A 19,622-nucleotide genomic window follows, 5' to 3' on the forward strand; every position below is an offset into this window, starting at 1 on the left:
CGTTTCTTGGGTGGTTGAGGTGGTCTGCTGGAAGCAGTGATCAGACAGACGCTAGAGCGGTACTCACTGGTGTAGAGAAGGCCTTGAACACTGGCTTAGTGTCTGCTTCCCAGGACAGCAACATTATAGGAATGGAAAGGCAAGCACTTGGAACCCTGAGCAGTACACACAAACCTGCAGTCACCCAGCGCGCGGACGACTTTCCACCGGAGGCGAAAAATCTCCTCGAAGACTTTCTGGGGAGACAGAAGACGTTGCTGCCAGCGCTGGACACTGCAGCACTTGCGATGTTAGGAGGATATTTGGCTCGTGTTTTTCAAGAAAAAAATTGATTGCAGCAGCTGCACTCATCTGCACCCAGTGACAGTTTGATCTGCCATCAGGACAGAGGAGGCCTCCTCTATCCTTCAGTGCAGTTTGTGTACGTTCTGTACGCCCTGAAGAACTACGTCGAGGGGTTGCTCAACAAAAGAAGACTTTTAGCAAAACCCCTGCAAGCTGCAGTCAACAATGCAGTTGATGCTCTTGCAGAACTGAAATGTGAGCGTGCTTGCAATCACCACAGCCAGCTTCTGAAACTCATCTGCAGAAAGTTTTTGCAAACAATGCTTTATCAGTGACTGACAGGAACTACGTAGTGAAGCCGTTCACATCAGTCTCCATCTAGAAAGCTGTTAAAGTTGTGAAAACTTTTTTGTGCATATATGTTTTATTCTAACTACGGCAGTAAAAATTTTTTCATTCACTCATCCTTCACAAAAATGCTTCCTTAATGTTCCTACTAATATATTGGATCAGATATGACTTGTGCTGAGAATGCGTGTTTTGTACAAAGAAACACACTAATAAGTATCGTCAATAAAGCTGAAAACTGAGGAATTCATCTCGGTGCTGCAGCAACATTCGATCTGTATGCCTGGCCACCGCTTTCAGAATTTGCTCGATGAGCAGTTAATTAAAGTACATGTGCACCTGGCTTAACAAAAACAACTTGGCACTTTCACAATCTTGCCCGCATATCACGCGTGCTTTACTAAGAGAAGAGGAGTATACACAGTAGCAGAATTGCACGCCGCGTTTTACGCTGCATGCAACTGCTCCTACCGCGTCGTCTGCTCCACCCAGGGCTGCGCGCGCCACTCGTTGGCAGCTTCGCGTATGAGCGCGAACGGCGCCTAACAACGGCTTTCCCCTTGGTTGAGCGGGCATGAAAAAAATAGAGGAGGCTATGGTCAGTACAGCCGCCTCTTGGCTCCCACGGAAGGCTTGCTTCACTGAGTGTGGTCTCCGCGATCAGCACCGGCAGCAATGCGGTTAATCACGGAGGCCACTCACAGTTTTGCAAGAGAGTGAGGAGAGGGGAGCGGAGTTGCGAGGAAGGGCGGGAGGGCGATCTTGGAAGGATATGCACACACACTGCGTGCAGTGTGTCGGCGGAGAAAGGGTAGCTCGCTTGAGAGGGGCACGAAAGGGTCTGGGCAGTTCGCCTGTGATGAGTCTCGGGAAAACATACTGCGCGCCGGGTGCATAAAGAGGTTGGAGGCAGGTTATCTCGCATTGCAGCGCCGGGTTTACGCTGTCCGTTCGCTGTAACCGATCAGTAGGGCTTAGTGACGTTCGCTATACGTGTGATTTTGTGCCGTTGAAATAATGTATATTTTGACGTTTGCGCTGGTCTCGTTTGTTGTAAGCAAAAGTTCGTCTTAAGTGGGGCCGTTATATGTGGGCTCGACTGTATTGCAGTGTATAAGCTTGTCTTTGGCAGACCAACCGCGGCTCCCCACACCGTTTCCCTGAAAAGGAAGATGAAATCCCAACTGTGCTTTATTTACCCGCATCATTGTGTGTTGCTTCAGAATCTGAAAACCATTGGCAGTTCAATTTGCTACCGTGTACTGTAGTCCACTGACTGTGTGTGCGAAATGCATTTCGACAGTGGTTACGTCAGCGTACATAGTTTTCCAAAAACATGCTGCAAATCCTGATGCGTATGACTTCACTGTTGAGCAAGAGCAAACTGGCCTTGTTCGCCAGACAAGCGGGGTTTCTCCTTTCTGTATTTTTCGATTCCTGAGCTTACATAGAATCTAATTGAACACTTGTTTTTATGTGTGCTCCAGAAATATTGTTTAATCAACAGTCTGTGGCCAGTGGGGGTGCTGCTTCAAATCCTGGAAAACAAGCCGTGAACACAGTTTTCAAAGTGCGCATGTGGGGCGCGGAATACAGCTAGTGTGGCATTTGGGCCTTCGTTTGAAAGGTCATTTTTCACGTTTTATAATGCACGTGCTCTCCTTTGTCAAGAGCACTGCAAGGCATTTGCAGCATCAAAAAATTCTAACATGAAATTTTAGAAACAGCGAGGAGTCACCGGCGAGAAAAATTGGAGGGGACACTTAAAGGGGCTTTGAAAGGGACTGCAATATAAAGTTGCGGTATGCCTGTGAAATTAAAGCACACCGCTTCACGAATATCCTTCAGCAAGAACGTTTTTGATGCACTTTGTAGAGGCTGGATTGCTTGTAGTCAGAACTTGAATTTCAGCATCTTCATTATGCCTTTCCCTCAGCTCTCATCACATTTTGAACTCTGGAAGGTCGGCGCTCTTCCACTGGCCCCACATCCGGGGGTGGAGCTTCCTGACCCACTGGAGCTACGCCCCTTATTGGCTGCGGCCATGGTAGCTGCCTGACCTCTGAAAGAATCAAACCAATAGCCATCTCTGAACTGGTATATGCAAGAGCAGTGCGACGGAGGAGGGTGCAAGCATGAAAAAGTCACTGGAAAGGGCTTGCCAACTTTCGCGCATGATTGTCTGTCCGCTGCTGCGTATTGAAGTGTATTACAGTAATCCCTCGTTATAACAAAGTCAGTGGGACGGCGAAAAAAGTTCGTTATAAGCGGTAATTCGATATAGGCGACCATTCGAGAAAATCTAAAGCAGTCGAGCTTTAATTGCGCCGCAACGGCGAGGAAGTCAGAATACAATGTACTCAGTGAAGCAAAACATTATTCAGGTGCAAAAAGGGCAGTGAGTTTTGGCTCTTTCAAGTTCTTAAGAGGTGCACGCAACCCCTGCTCTAATCTGACCAAGCAGTGCACGAGGCCGCGGTCGCCACTCATGCATTCAACCTTCAGGGTATTTCGAATTGTGAAGGCAGTGGCCGCTTTCATGCGGGAGGTGGGAGGGGGGTCACGTAGGCTGAGTCTGAGGTTGTGTTTGCTCTGCTCAAAAAACTATTAGCCGCTCATTGTAGGTACTCAGCGCGATCGTGAAAACTGAACGGTCTTGCAGTAGGGGCTTCGCATGATTACTGGGCAGTTTTTTTTCCCGAGGTGTGCGGCTGTGAAGTTTGCAGCTGAGTTTTTCGGTGCACCGTTGTCGACGACACTGTGCTAATTCTATGGTTCGAGTGTCAATGCTCGCACAGCGACGCGTCCGCGCTGTTGACAGATGTCTAGGAACAAAATTCAATGACCCTACCATGCATTTAGACCGTTTGTCTAGTTGGATGGCGCGAAGCAAGCATGACTGGCTCGAGAAAATCACAAAAACACCATGGTTGCATTGACTTGCCTTGTTGACAGCTTGACTCGCTGCTGGCGACACTCGGATTTTTTATGTTTTCGGAAAATTATAGGTCGATTTGCACCGTCAAAAGTGGAACGAAGCTAGGGGCGGTGTTTTATTGCAATGCAGGCTGACTATGGCGAGTGGCAAGCAAATTTCTACACCGGCTTCCCCAAGGTTGTCTTCCCGATTTGTTAATGTAGCTCCTCGCGTTGAACACGGCAAAGGGCGTGCGACCAGCAGTCACTTGCGTCCAGGCAGCAGCTCAACAACACTGTTGTTCACGCTTGCAAGCGCAACCTGCGGGTCGCCTTCTCGTTTGAAGCAAAAACTCTCGGGAATGACGTTGTTCGTGCGCTTTCGAGAGTTTTGTCTGCTTTGGCCGATGTGAAACGGTTAGGCTTAGCGACAACTACGGCAGCCAAGGAGCAGCTCAGTTCGTTGCCGAAAGCTCAACTCGCTCGTGACTCGCAAGCGTGAACGGGTCATAATCGGAGGGACACTTCTTTTCTGCTTTTTGGCACATTTCAGCGCTAGAAATGTCCTTTAGAGCGGTAAAATTTTGCTCACTGGGAGCACCCCTTGGAATGCTACAGCGCAAATCTGCCTGCAGTCTTTTGGCCACTTTTCGGCATCCAAGAAACCGTGGTTTTCTGGCTTTGCAAAGCGTCACGAAAATTTTATTTTCATTTGGATTCTATCACGCGGGACACCAGTGAAGCAATTGCGACCGGTTCGGGCGTGCTTCCATTTGCATCCGCTGTGAACAGCTGGGGGCACTCATCACTCGCTTGATACTCGTTACTAGGCAGGTCAGTCGTAGGTTTGGTACTTTTGTGGCTTGTTCTGTGCCTGCCTGAGACTAATTCGTCGGCGGTATTAATTTGTCACTGCATGCGCAAAAGGGTCGCTGCTGTGGCGGTGATGCCTGCACTCGCCACTTTGCTCTAAGCGGGTCAAGCTCTTCGTGCGCTTCAAGTAATGCGGCTTAAAATGCATGCATTTGGGTCGGGACTGGAAGAAATTTCAAATGAAGCGATATTTCGAGTAAAGCGATTTCGTTATAACAAGGGATTACTGTATTTGGCTCAGGCGTTCATGACAACACAATGCAGTGATTGAGTGAGTTGATGTGCTCCCTTCGGAAGGTGTTTCAGAGCCCCTTTAAGATCTGCTTTCAGGGTATAACGCGATAGCTGGATGGGTTAATGCCCATATATGCAGAATAGGCCATTTTCTACTTAAAATTCTTAGGTTTCTGGAAGTTGCCATACCACTCCTGGTGCAGTGGTGCAGCAGGTTAAGCAGTGCTCCACTGCCCTGTGATGGCAGGTGCTGCCTTTTTAACTGCACAGTTTGCTCACAACCCGATGGGCAGGTTGTGATGACGTCACAAGGTTACGTGACCTAGGTGGCCCACCTGCCTCCTAGGTTGCTTCTCTGGGGATTTTTGATAGATTTTTCGCTCATGGTTTTTCTGCGACACGAGCTCATAGTGCAATTGCGTTAAAATTAAATCCAGGAGGGGGTTAGCGTAAATTTCAACATACAACTTATTGAGCATTTTTCCCTGCCACCAGGTTCGTTTGGCATCCTCTTTGGAAGTGTCTTGATAGTCACACAGCTTTGACTGTATATATTTTAACGGAAAAATGCCATCTATGTAGAAAACTCCTCAGGCATTGGGAAAACTGGAATGCGGCATCGCTTAACCAAGGCGAGAGGTAAACGCAGTAGCGGATACGGCTGAGCTGGTGCTATTTCCTTGGTTGGCCATTCTTTGCCCCAGCAATGATGGCAAAACTAGAATATTTTGTTAAAAATACCCGGAAATGATTTTAATGTTCTTATTTTAGTGCAACAGATCTATAGAGTGGGTCTTTTTGAGTATTCGTGTCATATTTAAATGCTCTGCATGGACCTGATAATTTACAGTTAAACCTTGATACAGTTAAACCTGGTTATAACAAAATTGGAAAAAGTCCGAGGTTTTTCGTCACATCCAGGTTTTCGTTATATGCAGTTTTCGCGCGAAAATTTTAAAGGACTCTGCAGACCAAAATAAAAAATACATGTAGGTGCAATCACCTCGAAAATGTTTGCAGAAAACAGAGTTACTTGAAGTCAGAAACATGGAGAAGAGTTTCGCGATCACACTGATAGCGCGACTGCGGTAGCAGCCGGCCGCCACCTTTGCTGCGGCTCGCGCAACGCCGCTGCGAATGGCGTTGGGAGGGAGGGGGAGGCGGGGCTCCGCAACCGTGCTAGAGGAGAATGCACACGGCTGCGCCGCTTAAGGGGAGACGCGGGTGTTGGCATGGTAAAAAAATGCAACAATTTTGATTTTTCAATAATGGCATATTCGGATTCAGTAGACTCTAGAGCACCTACCTGCAAAGTTTCAAGTTCTCATTGAACTTCTAACTACTTTAAAATCGATATATTTGACGCCTCCAAAGCACTGAAATGGTGAGTTCAGAGTAAAATGTGGCAGCGCATCACGCCCTTCGCTTCCCACAATTGCGTCCCCGATGGCTGCCATCTTTGTCTTATTCTTACTTGTCTTTGACTTATCCAATAGCTGGATCCCTTCTCTACATGCTTGTATTACTAACTATTAAGAAATCCTCTTGTAACGGCTGCATTTAACTATTTTCTGAGGCCTCTACAACAACCTCTGAATGGCTGGTGCACGCATTTCAAATGCCATTTTCTCAGCTGCACGTTTTTGCCAACATGACTACCCTTGTGAAAGTTTTTGTTGTGTTTTTATAGTACAGTTTCAATTAATCTTATGCCGTTGAATTTGGAAAGAACCGAAGTATGGAGCTATGCTGTTTTTGAATGGCTTAGCCGAACATATCAAATTTTCTGACTAATGATGTAGCCGAATTATATTTGGTAATTAGGGAACTTCGACATTATTGAACATTTTTATATGATGATATATCTCAATAAGAATATAAATAGTATAGCTCTGCATGGCAGGTCTTTGGTTACAGCTGCATGTCAATCGGAGCCAAAAAAGGTGGATGGAAAGCATCTTAAGGACCTGTAAGAAATTAGGTAATTAGGCTTCAGTTATTTTTCCATAATATGAGAACTCATTGAGATATATTATAACTAATTATATTTTGAAAAGAAGAGGAAAGAATACATACACATGCCTAATATCATTGAAACATCTCTAATAAAAAAAAATTTCGTTTGAAGACCCGCGTCTCTCCTTATGTTAAGGACAGTGCAGTTAGCTATGGAAAGAAAAATAATAGGTGTACCGTTAAGAGACCGGTTGTGGAGTTCACTGACCTTTCCGCGAACTCGTTGGTCTTGTGTTCGCAAGGAAGGCCGCTCCAGTGGGGTCGGAAGTCGCCAACAAAGGGACCCGTCCCCGTCTCGGCCTCCCCTGCTTGCGGCGGACGTCCTTCTTTACTCCGCGCCTTAAGAAGCCTAACTATGTACAGCTGTCGACATGTGTTCGTTGTCAAGGGGTTGACGAGGTTTTGGGGGCGCACGAGATACGGCTGAGTATTAGCCGAGTGACCGGAAGCCCACTATTCCCGTAACGACTGTCTTCTCTCACTGTAAACAACTTTAGGGATCGTCTCGTCGGCATATGTTTGTCGCGTGTGCGAAAGAAATAGGAAAGTGGTAACGGGTGGGCCGTGGGTGCCGTGGGAGAGGGTGGTCGCGTTTGTGCTGTTTGTGTATTTGATTGCAACCTCTCCTTTCTCAAATGTTTAATCAGCACTCTTTCCCCAATCTGTGATTAGTTGGTGGAAACCTTATTTTCCTTTCCCTGACCACTGATTTGTGAGGTGTGTCGCTTGTAATCTTATTGGTGGCTGTCCCCGCTAAGGGCGGAGACAGAGGGTTTAAAAACAAGCGAGCTGGGTTGAACGAGGGCTGAATTCGTCTGGTCAACGGTTTAGTCATGTAAATAGTTTTCTCCTTGCTTTGTTTCTTCTCGTTTTATTTATGTTGTAAATAAATAGTTAACCTTCTCCTTTCCTCGAGTAACGTGCATGTTTGCGAGTTAGAACCACCGGGTCATCAAGAAACCCCGATTTCATCATCAACAATGTGTTCCCTCTCATCGCCACCTCAAGGGGGAAACTCAACTCCGGTAGTAGGCAGAATAGGCAAGGGAACAAACATGGGTTATGACATCGTAGTCGAAATCAAAAGGAAGAAATGGGCTTGGGCAGGGCATGTAATGCGAAGGCAAGAAAACTGCTGGTCCTTAAAGGTGCACTAAAGAGGAATCTGAACTCGTCTTTTTACCGCGGGAACTCTATCTACACGTTCCGGGCATTCTTAGAAACTTTGAATTATTGCCCTGTGTGGCCAATTTCCCTAATTAAATCGGATTACACATCCCAGCTCCTGCCTTTTTTTGAACTCAATGCGGTAGATAGGCGGAGTCAACCAACGCGTGGAGTCCCTTTCAGCCAGTCCAGTGCCGGCTTCACTGTAACTTTTATTTTGTTTTTTAGGTTTCAGTGAATAGACGGTTTCAGTCACAGGCAATATAACCGCAAATTAATCCCACGAAAATAAAAATACATGTAGACTCTGATTTACGTGTCACTCTGCCATTGGCAGAGCGGCAAGCCGCCACGGGACTGGCTGACGCGTTGGTTGACTCCTCCTACTTACCGCTTTCAGTTCAAAAAAAAGGTGGGAGCCGGGACGTTTATTCCGATTTAATTAGGGCAATCGGCCGCACAGGGCAATAATTCGAAGTTTCTAAGAATGCCCGGAACGTGTAGATAGAGCTCCCGCAGTAAAAAGACGAGTTCAGATTCCTCTTTAGTGCACCTTTAAAGCTAACGGAGTGGATTCCAAGAGAAGGCAAGTGTAGCAGGCGGCGGCAGAAAGTTAGGTGGGTGGATGAGATTAAAAAGTTTGCGAACATACGATTGCCGCAGCCGACAAAAAACAGGGTTAACTGGAGAGACATGGGAGAGGCCTCTGCACTGAAGTGGGCATAGCCAGGCTGATGGTGATGATGATGCTTACTTTGAGCAGTTCTTTTGCCCTCAATTTACGAAGAGTGTAGGATTAACTTTGGGGAATTGTCTAAATTGAATATTCTTGCCGTCTGTTATGCACAGAGCTTGACTTGCTTGCAAGTGCATCACCAGTTGATCTTGTGTTGTGTGGCTGCAGGACGACATTGAAGACTATGTCGAGGTTGATGAACGGGAGCAGGTGCCACAGGCAGAGCAGCGCAAGTGGGAAGAAGAGCGCATGGGCATTGCCCGCATGCGCTTCGGTGCCAAGGATGCCAAAGAGAAATGCAAGGTGAGCGCCACCTTTGGCCAGAGTGATGCAGTTGTATAGTAGATAAATCAACACAAAGCTGAAGGTGTCTAGAGAAGGCTTTAAGACTGCGGAAGGGCAAGTGCAGGAGGCAGCTCCAACGTGGAAGGGAACGCTCATGCAAAGGCAAATCCTGCTGTTAAAATGTCTCGTGGGCAGGAAGATTGTTGAGATCCCAAATAGTGCCTTTATCAGTGTATAAACGAGGATGGAGGCGTCTTCTCCCCCCGCCTGGAGTTTCTCACCTTCTTTGGGCGTTTTCATTTCTCCTGTGCAGGAAGAGAAGTACGACCTCATTCTGGATGATGCTATTGAATTTGTCGAAGCACTTCGTGTACCGGGAACAAAGCGTAAGGTGAGTTCCTTTCAGGAAAAATGTAAATGCTGTGCAGCAGCTACTTTTGAAAGTAGATAGGTTTGTCTGGCTGCGTCATCCGCCCTGTGTGCAAAGGGAGTGATGCTGCCAAGAGCTACTTCCATTCTTGAATGGGGCTTGTATTGTGCTTTCAAAGGTATGCACCAACAACAAGCTTTATTACAGTTGCATTGTTCATTGGTGATTGGGAATGTTTGTGCCTTGAACGCGGAAAGACTACTTGTAAAGTGGACGCAGCATAATTCAGGTAAAGTAAAAATAGCTCCATTGCTTGTGCATGTCTGTCAGTGACAAACTATCTCAGTAGTTTCTCATAGCAGAGCGTAAGTCATGAGGCCTGTGCACGTAGAATCATGCGCTGTGAAGTAGTATCATACCAACATTGATGGCTCGCTGCATGAATGAATTGGCTGTCTTGCTTGTACAGCTATTCCTCCAAGTTACTATTTGGTAAAACTGCGTTGCTACATTCAAATGGGGAGATGTCCACAATAACATGACCCAAAGCCAGTAAAATTTTTGAAAATATGTATCAAGGATTAAGTATGGCAGCTGTCAGTGGCACTTTCACTTGAAAAAGATGTTGCTTAGCATTTGTTGATGAAGGTCTGTGGTAGTGTTTGCAGGCTTTTGTCTGCAGTCTAGAAGAAACTTTGCAGCGCACCCAGTCTGGTGGTCGAAAGTATTTGGGTCATCTCCTAATTGTCATTTATGTATGCACCTGTGCCCAAGGGTAGCACGGCGGAGAAGCCATTGGAGTGCTTTTCATGTCGCCTGTGTTGGTCACCACTGAATTGTGAGCATACTTGCGACACTTTTAAGGCGAAAGCCTTTATAGGCTCATGACTCGCTAGCGGGGATGTTGGCAGAAAAGTGTCACACTGTAGCTGTCAATCAAATGTAGCTGAGGTGTTTTAGCCGCCGCGGTGGCTGAGTGGTTACGGCGCTCGGCTGCTGGCCCGAAAGACCCGGGTTCGATCGCTGCCGCGGTGGTCGAATTTCGATGGAGGCGAAATTCTTGAGGCCCGTGTACTGTGCGATGTCAGTGCACGTTAAACCCCAGGTGGTCGAAATTTCCGGAGCCCTTCACTACGGCACCTCTCGTAGCCTGAGTTGCTTTGGGACGTTAAACCCTCACAAACCATAAACCATAGCTGAGGTGTTCACCGAGATTTCGAGATCTGAGAGCTACTGCATCCTTTCCTTTTCTCAAAACACATGCTTTCCCATTCCTCTATGTCAGCAGACAAGTCTCCTCACAGTTAAATAGTAATTAGCCTATTGGTAATTAGTTAACTGGTAATTTGTAAATTAGTTAATTAGTAATAATAGTTGTTGCTGTAGTATGTTGGAACTGGGAACTCAGTATAAAATAATGCACTGCGCATGCGCAAGGCACCAGCAGACAGTGCACCTACGCTTCAGCCTACTGCGCATGCATGTGACGTCATGGAGTGGCAACACCATCGTCTAGAGAAGGCTTTAAGACTGCGGAAGGGCAAGTGCAGGAGGCAGCTCCAACGTGGAAGGGAACGCTCATGCAAAGGCAAATCCTGCTGTTAAAATGTCTCGTGGGCAGGAAGATTGTTGAGATCCCAAATAGTGCCCCCTTCCCCATCCCCAGGCAATCTTGCCGGATGCCTCCTAAATGCCAATCTGGAAGGATGCCACCTAAACGCTCTCCTGTGTCTCCAGCAACCAAGCATGCGCGTGTTAATGAATGTCAGCGAAATTGTCGTGAAGTGAACAATTGTGTAGTCTTTAATCAACATCTTCACCACACATCAGCGACACAAGCAGCAACACTGCGCTAAAGGCTTTCACCTCACCACATTTTAGGTCAACAAAGTGTCCCCAGAATTTTTACTGCTCGTGATTGTGTCAAGATTCTGTCAGGTGAGAGTCAAATGAGGGGTGCCCATTCCACAGGACAGCAGGCCTGAGCTGAGCGAGCAGGAACGCAAGAAGCTGACCATCCAGGAAACGCGTCAGAGCCTTCCCATTTACCCCTTCCGTGAGGACCTACTCGAAGCTATTGCTGACCACCAGGCAAGTGTCTCTGTTATCACTCTAATGCAGCTACAGCTTATGGGACCCACCTGCTGTTAATGGGGCAGCATTTTAGGCAGGGTGTGCGAATATTCAAAACAGTTTGCACTGTGCTTTCACTATTCCAGCTATTCAAACACTGTAAGCATTGAGAAATTACCAATTTGTTTTTCATCTAAACGGGTAATGGCAGTATCTTGGCACACGATTTAGCTTGTTGTTCCTCCGTAGAATTGATTGCCAGCGCACGACCATAATTGCATTGTGCCATGATGCAATTAGCTAGCTGTGAACTTGATTGGCAGTGATGCTCTCATTTTAGATCACTATGATAAGAGGCTGCTTCGTGGCTGTTATGCTTGGTCATTGTGGGAGGGACTGACGAGTTTTGAACAGAAAAGGAACTGAGGTTTATTCAGGATTGTGGTTTGGTTGCTGTTGCGTATGTGGCGCTTGCTGCGGAGCCTCATTAGGTGAGGAGTCTATGGAGAGAGGGTGTGACCAGAAGAGAAGTGGCACTGCTAATTTGTATATGCATAACAATGGGGACCGCTCTGATTGTTGTCACTTTTCATCAGTTAGAAACTGCGTATCTTAGGCCGCAGAGCACAAGAAAAAGCATATGACAGCAACATTGGGCTCCTGCCATCCTGCGCAACCACATCTGATGGCATGGTGTTGTTTCCATGCCTTCAGTTTGCAACTGCGTTTGGGTCCATCACGTGGGGGCTATGTGACATCGTGAATGCTGCTAGGGTGGCGTTCCACAGAAGGAACCGATGGTTTCAGTCGCGCTGTGTTTCTCAGTTTGTTGCTCTTGCATCTGTTTCCTGTTTTGCCAGCCCTTCCAACAGTCATCACCCCTCCAGTAGGGAGACCACCTTACGGTGCTTCATGACAGCAGCATTCAGTGAGCTCCTTTGTTATGTGCGCATTAAGTCAAGCTGTGGTATTCAACTTCTTTTACTGTATGCAGCTGTTATCCAAGCAATTGCAAAGACCGTATTATAATGGACGTATTACAACTACTACGTGAATTCCCCCCCCCCCCCCCCCTTCCTTATTTAATGCTTCGTATAGGCCTTATGAGTATATTAAATTGTGCTGATGATCGGTGAAAACAAAGTTTGTTTGCAATATGTATCTCTATTTCTTTAGTAGCAGCGTATCTGTATCATAGAAAAGCATTTGTCTTCAGTTTGCCTTACATGTGCCGATATTCAAAGTTATTTGAAAATATTCGTAACTTTTAGAAAATATTTGCTTCGCAACCAAAAATTTAAATTTGGTATTTACACGCCTCTACTGCTTTTTTGCTAGCCTTTGGTCACAAAGCTGTTCTTTGTGGATTTTTGCTGGAGCCGTGTTGCCGGTATGTCTCTGTTACTCAAGTTGCTGCATTTTGTCACTCTGAGATGGGAAGCTTTCTCGACTCTCTTTCGTGGTGGACTTGCTGGTCTCATCTGCAAATTTCTCCAGCTGCATTTTTTTCCCCTCAGGTGCTGATCATTGAAGGCGAGACTGGCTCAGGGAAGACAACACAGATTCCCCAGTACCTCTATGAAGCTGTGAGTGCCCCCCTTCTTGCTGTTTTGCACCACCTCTGCAGTGCAGTCCACTCAAGAGCTGTGAATTGTTGCAAAGAGCTTGAAATGAATTGTCCTCTTGGAAGAACCAGTGTATTTATAAAACCTTTGTAGTGCCTCATGTTGACAGGGAAGTGCAGTGAATCTCATGGTGGCTGTTTCATGGAGCCTTCCTGTGGCTGTGTCTTACAGCATGTTGGCAGCATGCTTTCCAAAGTATTATCACTTGCACTCAACACCAACTTGTGGCACTGTCGTCATTGTTTTACTCATTCTGTTCTATAGCATGGGAAATAGCTTCAAGGTTGTCTTTCATCAATTTCTTCACTTTGTTGCTCCGCCATGACCCTGCGGTGTCATTTCCTAGCTAATATAAGTGCACTCAAAATGCAAGCTACCATGCTTTCGTGTTTGAAGTGCCATGAAGTGTCGTGAGAAATTTGCACACACTGGAAATGTACAGTCTTCTGTGATGACTCTCGAGGTGAAAAGGATATTTCCAGGCTGGGGAGGTTCAGCTACGTTGGGCCAGTTGGCAATGATTCATCGTGAAACAGAAACGTCCTGTTCTATGTGCTGTTTCACAATGGGGAGGTTAGCTTGTGTTTTCAATGCTGTAATGCTTGTATGATATGAGTAATCTCAAAGGTTCTGCTTTGGACAGACTCAAGTGCGGGGGCAGGGTCCCACATCAATATTCCAGCCTAGGGTGGGCAGAAGGGGGAACCAGTCGGAGGTTACATTTTAGAGAACACAGTTAGCTTATGTTTATAGCATGAGTGGTCAGCACTTGTAGGATATGACTGACGACTATTAAAGGAGATTAGAGTTTTTTTTATTGATGTTTAAGCATTAGACAGTTAACTGCAGGTGGCAAGAGTTCCCACTGTTAGCAATAGCAATACTCCGGTTGATGGCGCAGTTGTCAGCAAGCAAACCAACAGTAAAAGATGGCTAATGTAGATCAAGAGGCCCTAAAACAGTTCCTTGCAGCACGCATGAGATGGTAGGGGACATGGAAAACACAAGCTGTTGGAAACTAGTCAAAACATTTCGCAACCAGTCAAATGCTGTTGGGTTTAGGTTTAGGCATGAAAGTTTGGGTGCTGATGGACAACTTCATTGAAAGCTTTTTGAGCAGGTGGGTTAATATCCATATTAGAACTGATGTCCCCTTCAGGCGGGGTGTCCATATTTGTGGACGCAACTAAGCATGCTCGTATTTTCGTATACAACCACTGAGCCACTGTGACGGCTCGGGTGAAGCAACCATTGGCCCTGACTTCTGAACACGTTAAAAGCACAATGGTGCAGATGTGAAGGGTGCACATCCATATGTCGCATTCAGTGCCGGAAATGTGGAATTTGCCTCTGCTTGTCATCGCAGAATGATTGTTTTTATCTGTTTCGTAAGTCATGGACTAAAGAATAATTTTCTGAAACATATATTCTCACAGCTAAACATTTATTCATGCGTAACGATCAGTTAGAAAAGGCAAGAAAATATCGTAGGGTTTACATTCAGGTAGCAGCATTGAGGTGCTATGTCTACACACGTGAATAAAATGTTCTCAAATGTGGAAATTCTTGCATAATTCTTTACAATTGACTTCCACTTGATCCACTGATCGTGATTTATACAAAAAAAAATTTTCCTCTCATCAGTTTTAATTGGTGCCTGAAAGGGATATTGTTAGTAAATAGAGCCAGTTGAGTAGAGCAGGCTAGGTTTTCAGAAATCTGTGTTGATAAGGGTGAAAAAAGTTGGCAGACTGCAAAAATTTCATGATGTATGAGTAAATTACGTGCTTCATTAATGTAGAGGGTGATAGAAACGGGACGGTAATTTTTATTTGACTATGGAGGGCCTTTTTTGTGCACTGGCATTATTTTCCCCACTTTCCAGTCGTGAGGTACAATACCACTCTCAAGTGATTACTGACATATGTGGGAAAGAAGAATAGCTACGTTTGTAGTATTCCTGAGAACTTTTACATCAATTTTTTATCAGTGCCAGCTGATCATGTTAGTTTTAGGGAATCAGTTCATTCGGTCAAAACATATCGCCAGCATAAGTCAATGGGGATTGTCAGGTTTGCTAGTTAATTCGAAGAAAACGTGTTATTCTATGTATCGGCCACAGCGGTATGTGTAACAGGGGAACCATGTTCGTCGCACAGTGGTAATGGCGGTATTGGTGTAGGGTTTATGACCTTCCAAAATTGCCTGGGGTTATTGTGAAGCATAGCTGGGTAATGCAGATGGAAAAAATGTATTCTTGGCCTGTGTTGCGTGGGAAAGAAATTTCTTTTCAGCAGCTTGGTACTTTTTCTATGAGCTGGATTGTTAAGCAGTCCAGTTGGGTCATGGTGATGACTGCATGGCGACAGTTTTAGTGGGGATATACGTGCTGACGCATTCACACATTTTATTATTGAACAATGACCAGCTTGTTTCGACAAAGCGAAGTGAGAAGTTTGAAAGGAAAGGGCTGCAAAATTTGGTGAAGTCGTTATTCATGGTATCACAGTCACCTTGGTCATGGAGTATTAATGTTTTCATTGATTTTTCAGGGCATGATAGGTGACTGTGATAGGCACCTTGGATTACTGAGCGATCACTGAGGCCTGATAGATGCGTAAGCGGTGAAATGTTGTCAGGATGAGTCGTAAGCAGGAGGTCGAGAATGTTAAATATTTGCCTTGTCATTGTAGTGACGAGTTGAGATATGCCAAATGTGAGGCATGTGATTTCCAAACTTGAGGGGACATTTACAGGGTATGAGAGCAAGCTTTGATGAGTGGCAATCAGGACGCCTCACCTATTCTTGGAATTGTGACAAAAGATATCATAGCAGCAGATAATTTGGAATTACCATATTCACTCGCGTAATTTGCACACCCCTTAATTTATTGCCTGGATTTATAGACAAAAACTTTTACTCTTGTATTTGGCTCTCCCTGCTGCGCAAGCACCCCAGCATGCATGCAAATGCGCGCAGTGCAGGCTTGGGAAGATCGGTGTGGCCGCGTGCGACTCCGAAAGGTGAGTAAATGTTGGCAAGCCAGTAATTTGTTTGCAAATTGGTTCTGGTAAAGAAAAGTCAATTGCACGACGTATACCTGGCTTGTTCATGTCGGCGGTCACTTTCCTGTATTAACGGCTGCGAGAGCGAACTTCTGGTATCCTACGAAGCGTGTATCGCGTCAGAATCTGAAACTACCAAACCGTTGGCTGTTCTGTTTCCTGCTACCTCAGCAGGCTGCATGCGAGGGCGCCATTTTATTGCCTTTTATTTCCATTTGCCTCTGACTGCTGGCTTTGTGGTTGTATCGTTCTGCATTTATTGCTTTGAGCTGTGCACGCACCGCACCGTCATAAGCCATCACGCGGGGAACTATATGACGGCGCGGGCGGGCACAGGCGGGTGCGTGTAGGGGATGGGGGGATATTCGTCTACTTTTTTTTGCCAGCGAGGGGCGCAAGTTGCGGGGTCGACTTATACACGGCAATGTGCCATATACATTTTGCGTTATTATCTTTGTAGAGTTCTTTAGGACACATTCGCGAAATCTTCATGTAAATTGCGCACCTCCTTTTTGAGGCCTTAATTTTAATTTAAAAAGTGCGCAAATTATGCGAGTAAATACGGTAGTATTTAAGCAAGTTAAAACCGCTAGTTTACTTTGAATGTTGTCGTAAGGATCTGTTTTTGGTAGGATGGTTCTAATGTTTGTGCAGACCAACTCGAAGGAACCACATGTTTTATCAGAAGTTTGTCTTAACACAAGTGCCCCAAAATGAGCACGGTAGGTGCTCCTATATATATGTTATATGAAAACAGTGAATAAAGTAGCCTTTCAGAGAGTGGATAATTGCAGATAGAGCATTTATTGCACTATGCATGAAGTGATCTGGAGACTTAAAGCATGAAACAAGCTCACATTATTCTACTGGAAAGTGGCATTGTTCTATTTCTCTTTTTACACCGTCTCTTTTTTCTCGCTGTATCCCACAGTAGCTTCGAAGAGTAGCCTTGTATCTCTCTCATATCTCGCTTCTTCTGTAGCATGGCTGTTATTAACTGCACAAGCACACCACGGGCCTTTCCTTGCACCGCATGCAATGCACAGGCCATCGCTGTGCTGCAATAATGCATTGCGGCATCGCATCAGTTGAAAATGTGGCCCCAGAGTTTTTAAGCCCCAAATCAATGAGCGGGTGCACTTTGCACATGTGCGCCCTTTAGTCTGTGAGAGGAAATGTGTGATCTGACCCTGACCATTTTCTTGATTTTTTTGCCTCCTCTGCATCTTCGAAACATAAAATGATTCCACGGTCCCTATTGTGAGGAGGCTTGCGAAAGTATTCAGCTTAAATTGAGGACAGTTCAGCAAGCTATGGGAAGGAAAATGATAGGTATAACACTGAGGGATGAGAAGAGGGCAGAGTGGGTCAGGGAACAAACTTGGGTTAATGGCATCTAGGTCGAAATCTTAGAAGAAATGGGCTTGGGCAGGACATGTGATACGAAGGTAAGATAACCACTGGTCGTTAAGGGTAACTTACTGGATTCCAAGAGAAGGCAAGCGTATCAGGGGGCGACGGATTGTTAGGTTGGCGTACGAAATTAAAAAGTTTGTTTGTAGGGATAAGGTGGCCGTGGCTGATACAGGACATAGTTAATTGGAGAGATATGTCCTTTGTCCTGCGATGGGCGTAGTAAGGCTGGGGGCTGCGATGGTTGTATTAATCCTACCTTTAAAATTGTCTTGCAAGAATTTTAAAGATAGCCATGTCATTAGGCAGTACAAATTTCGTTGACACCTGTGAAACTGCCAGAGTTGCCTGATCATGTGACCCCCAGTGCTGCTTAGGCCTGAAAGCATTGGCGTGTCACAGTCGGCTTTTGCTGCATGCTGTGTGCCTGGTAGCAGAAGCATCTTTTTGCTGGTACAAAGTTTGCAGCTGAGCATATTGGGTCTTTGATGAGTCAGCTCGCAGACCAGCACGTTAAGCAGCAGAAGTGAGCCCGGCTGCTTGTGTGTTCGCAGGGCTACTCAGCTAATGGGATGAAGATTGGCTGCACCCAACCAAGACGAGTCGCTGCCATGAGTGTGGCCTCTCGAGTCTCGGAGGAGATGGGCGTCAAGCTGGGAAATGAGGTGAGTGGGCTGGCTAGCTGTTTTTGTGTTCATGAACCACAAAGAAGAAGAACACCACTGCAAGAGGCATTACTTCTCTGTGTTGTGGGGACTCGCCCTGCTCCGTCCCCTTTGGTTTGCTTCTCTGCGCTGTCCTCCTTTCTAGTTAACTTCACTAACAAGGGAGGGCGCTTGCGTCGCAGCACCATGGATGGCGTGATTGCTGTGCATGCAAGGTAGACAGCTCTTTTCAGCTTGGGAACTCATCGTGTGCAGACATTTCAGCGCTCCATTCTCCGCTCTCAGCCAGCGGGTCAAGGCCTCATGGGAACATTTTCCTGCGAGCTTGTTCGATTCGGTCTCAGAGTTTCTCCCCTGTCCTAGCATGGGTGAACATTTGCTCGTAACCTTGCTGGTGGGTTGATCCATTCCTTAGTGTATTTTGTTGCTAGCTGGCATTATTGTTTGCTGGTGAGTCAGGCAACTTCAATTCCCTACCGTATCATTTTCCTAGCTGGCATTATTGTTTTTGTAGCAATTAATGACTTTTCATGTCAGCCAGTGTCGTTCCTTTGTTTTCCTCAGAGCAAGGCCCACCGTGGTCTGCGTACGCTCGGTAGCACGAGCGATCACGGGGTGGGGTCTGGTGGTTTGAACGGTCAGCCGCGGTTAAGCAGGGAGAATGTGTTTATATCCCCCTTATTACAAACCCATAGCACAGAACTGGGCTTGTCATGTTAAGGGGAATGCGGTGATCAGAGGTGAAATTTTTTATTTTTTGTGCAGAGCATTGAAATTTTGCATGCTTATTGGGAAGACCTCTCAATGCATAAATGAAAAATTTCACTGAAGTATCTGAAAAAGTTCTGATATTATCCATTTTTATATGCTTTATTACTCTACCAAACATGCAGAAAGGCTGGCGTGACAACGAAACATGGAATTTGCAGACGCTCTTAGGTTTTACCCACAATATACATATTTAGGTGTTGACACTGACCGCCCGCTGCGGTGGAGAACGCACACAGATTTGCACTAGTACATGCGTCGACAGCAGTGCCGTGGATGCGCCGTGGAGAAGTGGCCAAACTCTTGCGGAGCAGTGGCCGTGGCTAGGCGGTGTGCCCAGAGTTTGGTGCTGCCAGAGAGCACCTCAGTGTGCGAACATTAGGTTCTCTGCTTCTACGTTGTGGTGGGTGCCATTTACGAACAAGTTCTGCTAAATCTAGGCTTTTGTGTTGCGGTTTGCTGCCTCCCACGGTGATCGTTGCGCAAGCTACAGTGGTGGCGTGTTTCGAGCCCATGGGCAGTCGTCGTGGGCTATGCACCTGGTGGCTGTGATGTGTTGTTTGTTGTTGTGGCATACCTACGAAGCCCAGCCGGGTCCAAAAGCCAACTTGCCGTGATTATGGGCAATGTGTACTTTGTACCCAACTGCAGATCGGACAAGCCGACTTGCGTTGCTTGAATGCCGCTTTTTATAGCTCCTTCGGTGCGTGCTTACCTGGACCCGTTTGGTTTGGTATAAGGGGGCTTACCATATGAACGCATGTAAGGGCCGCGCCAGTGTG

General features: G+C 46.2%; 1 protein-coding gene across 3 annotated transcripts in view; it reads left to right on the top strand.

Moving 5' to 3' along the window:
* l(2)37Cb (DEAH-box helicase 16 lethal (2) 37Cb) overlaps positions 1-19,622 on the top strand; it is a 551,956-nt gene that overhangs the window by 470,289 nt on the left and 62,045 nt on the right. For all 3 annotated transcript variants that reach the window (XM_077650750.1, XM_077650749.1, XM_077650751.1), the window contains 5 exons: positions 8,744-8,878; positions 9,174-9,251; positions 11,202-11,321; positions 12,821-12,889; positions 17,962-18,072. In XM_077650750.1, the coding sequence (XP_077506876.1) occupies positions 8,744-8,878; positions 9,174-9,251; positions 11,202-11,321; positions 12,821-12,889; positions 17,962-18,072 (513 nt within the window). The remainder of the gene's footprint in view (positions 1-8,743; positions 8,879-9,173; positions 9,252-11,201; positions 11,322-12,820; positions 12,890-17,961; positions 18,073-19,622) is intronic.

The sequence above is a fragment of the Amblyomma americanum genome, chromosome 1 (assembly GCF_052857255.1).
Source record: "Amblyomma americanum isolate KBUSLIRL-KWMA chromosome 1, ASM5285725v1, whole genome shotgun sequence".
In the NCBI taxonomy this organism is placed as follows: domain Eukaryota; kingdom Metazoa; phylum Arthropoda; class Arachnida; order Ixodida; family Ixodidae; genus Amblyomma; species Amblyomma americanum.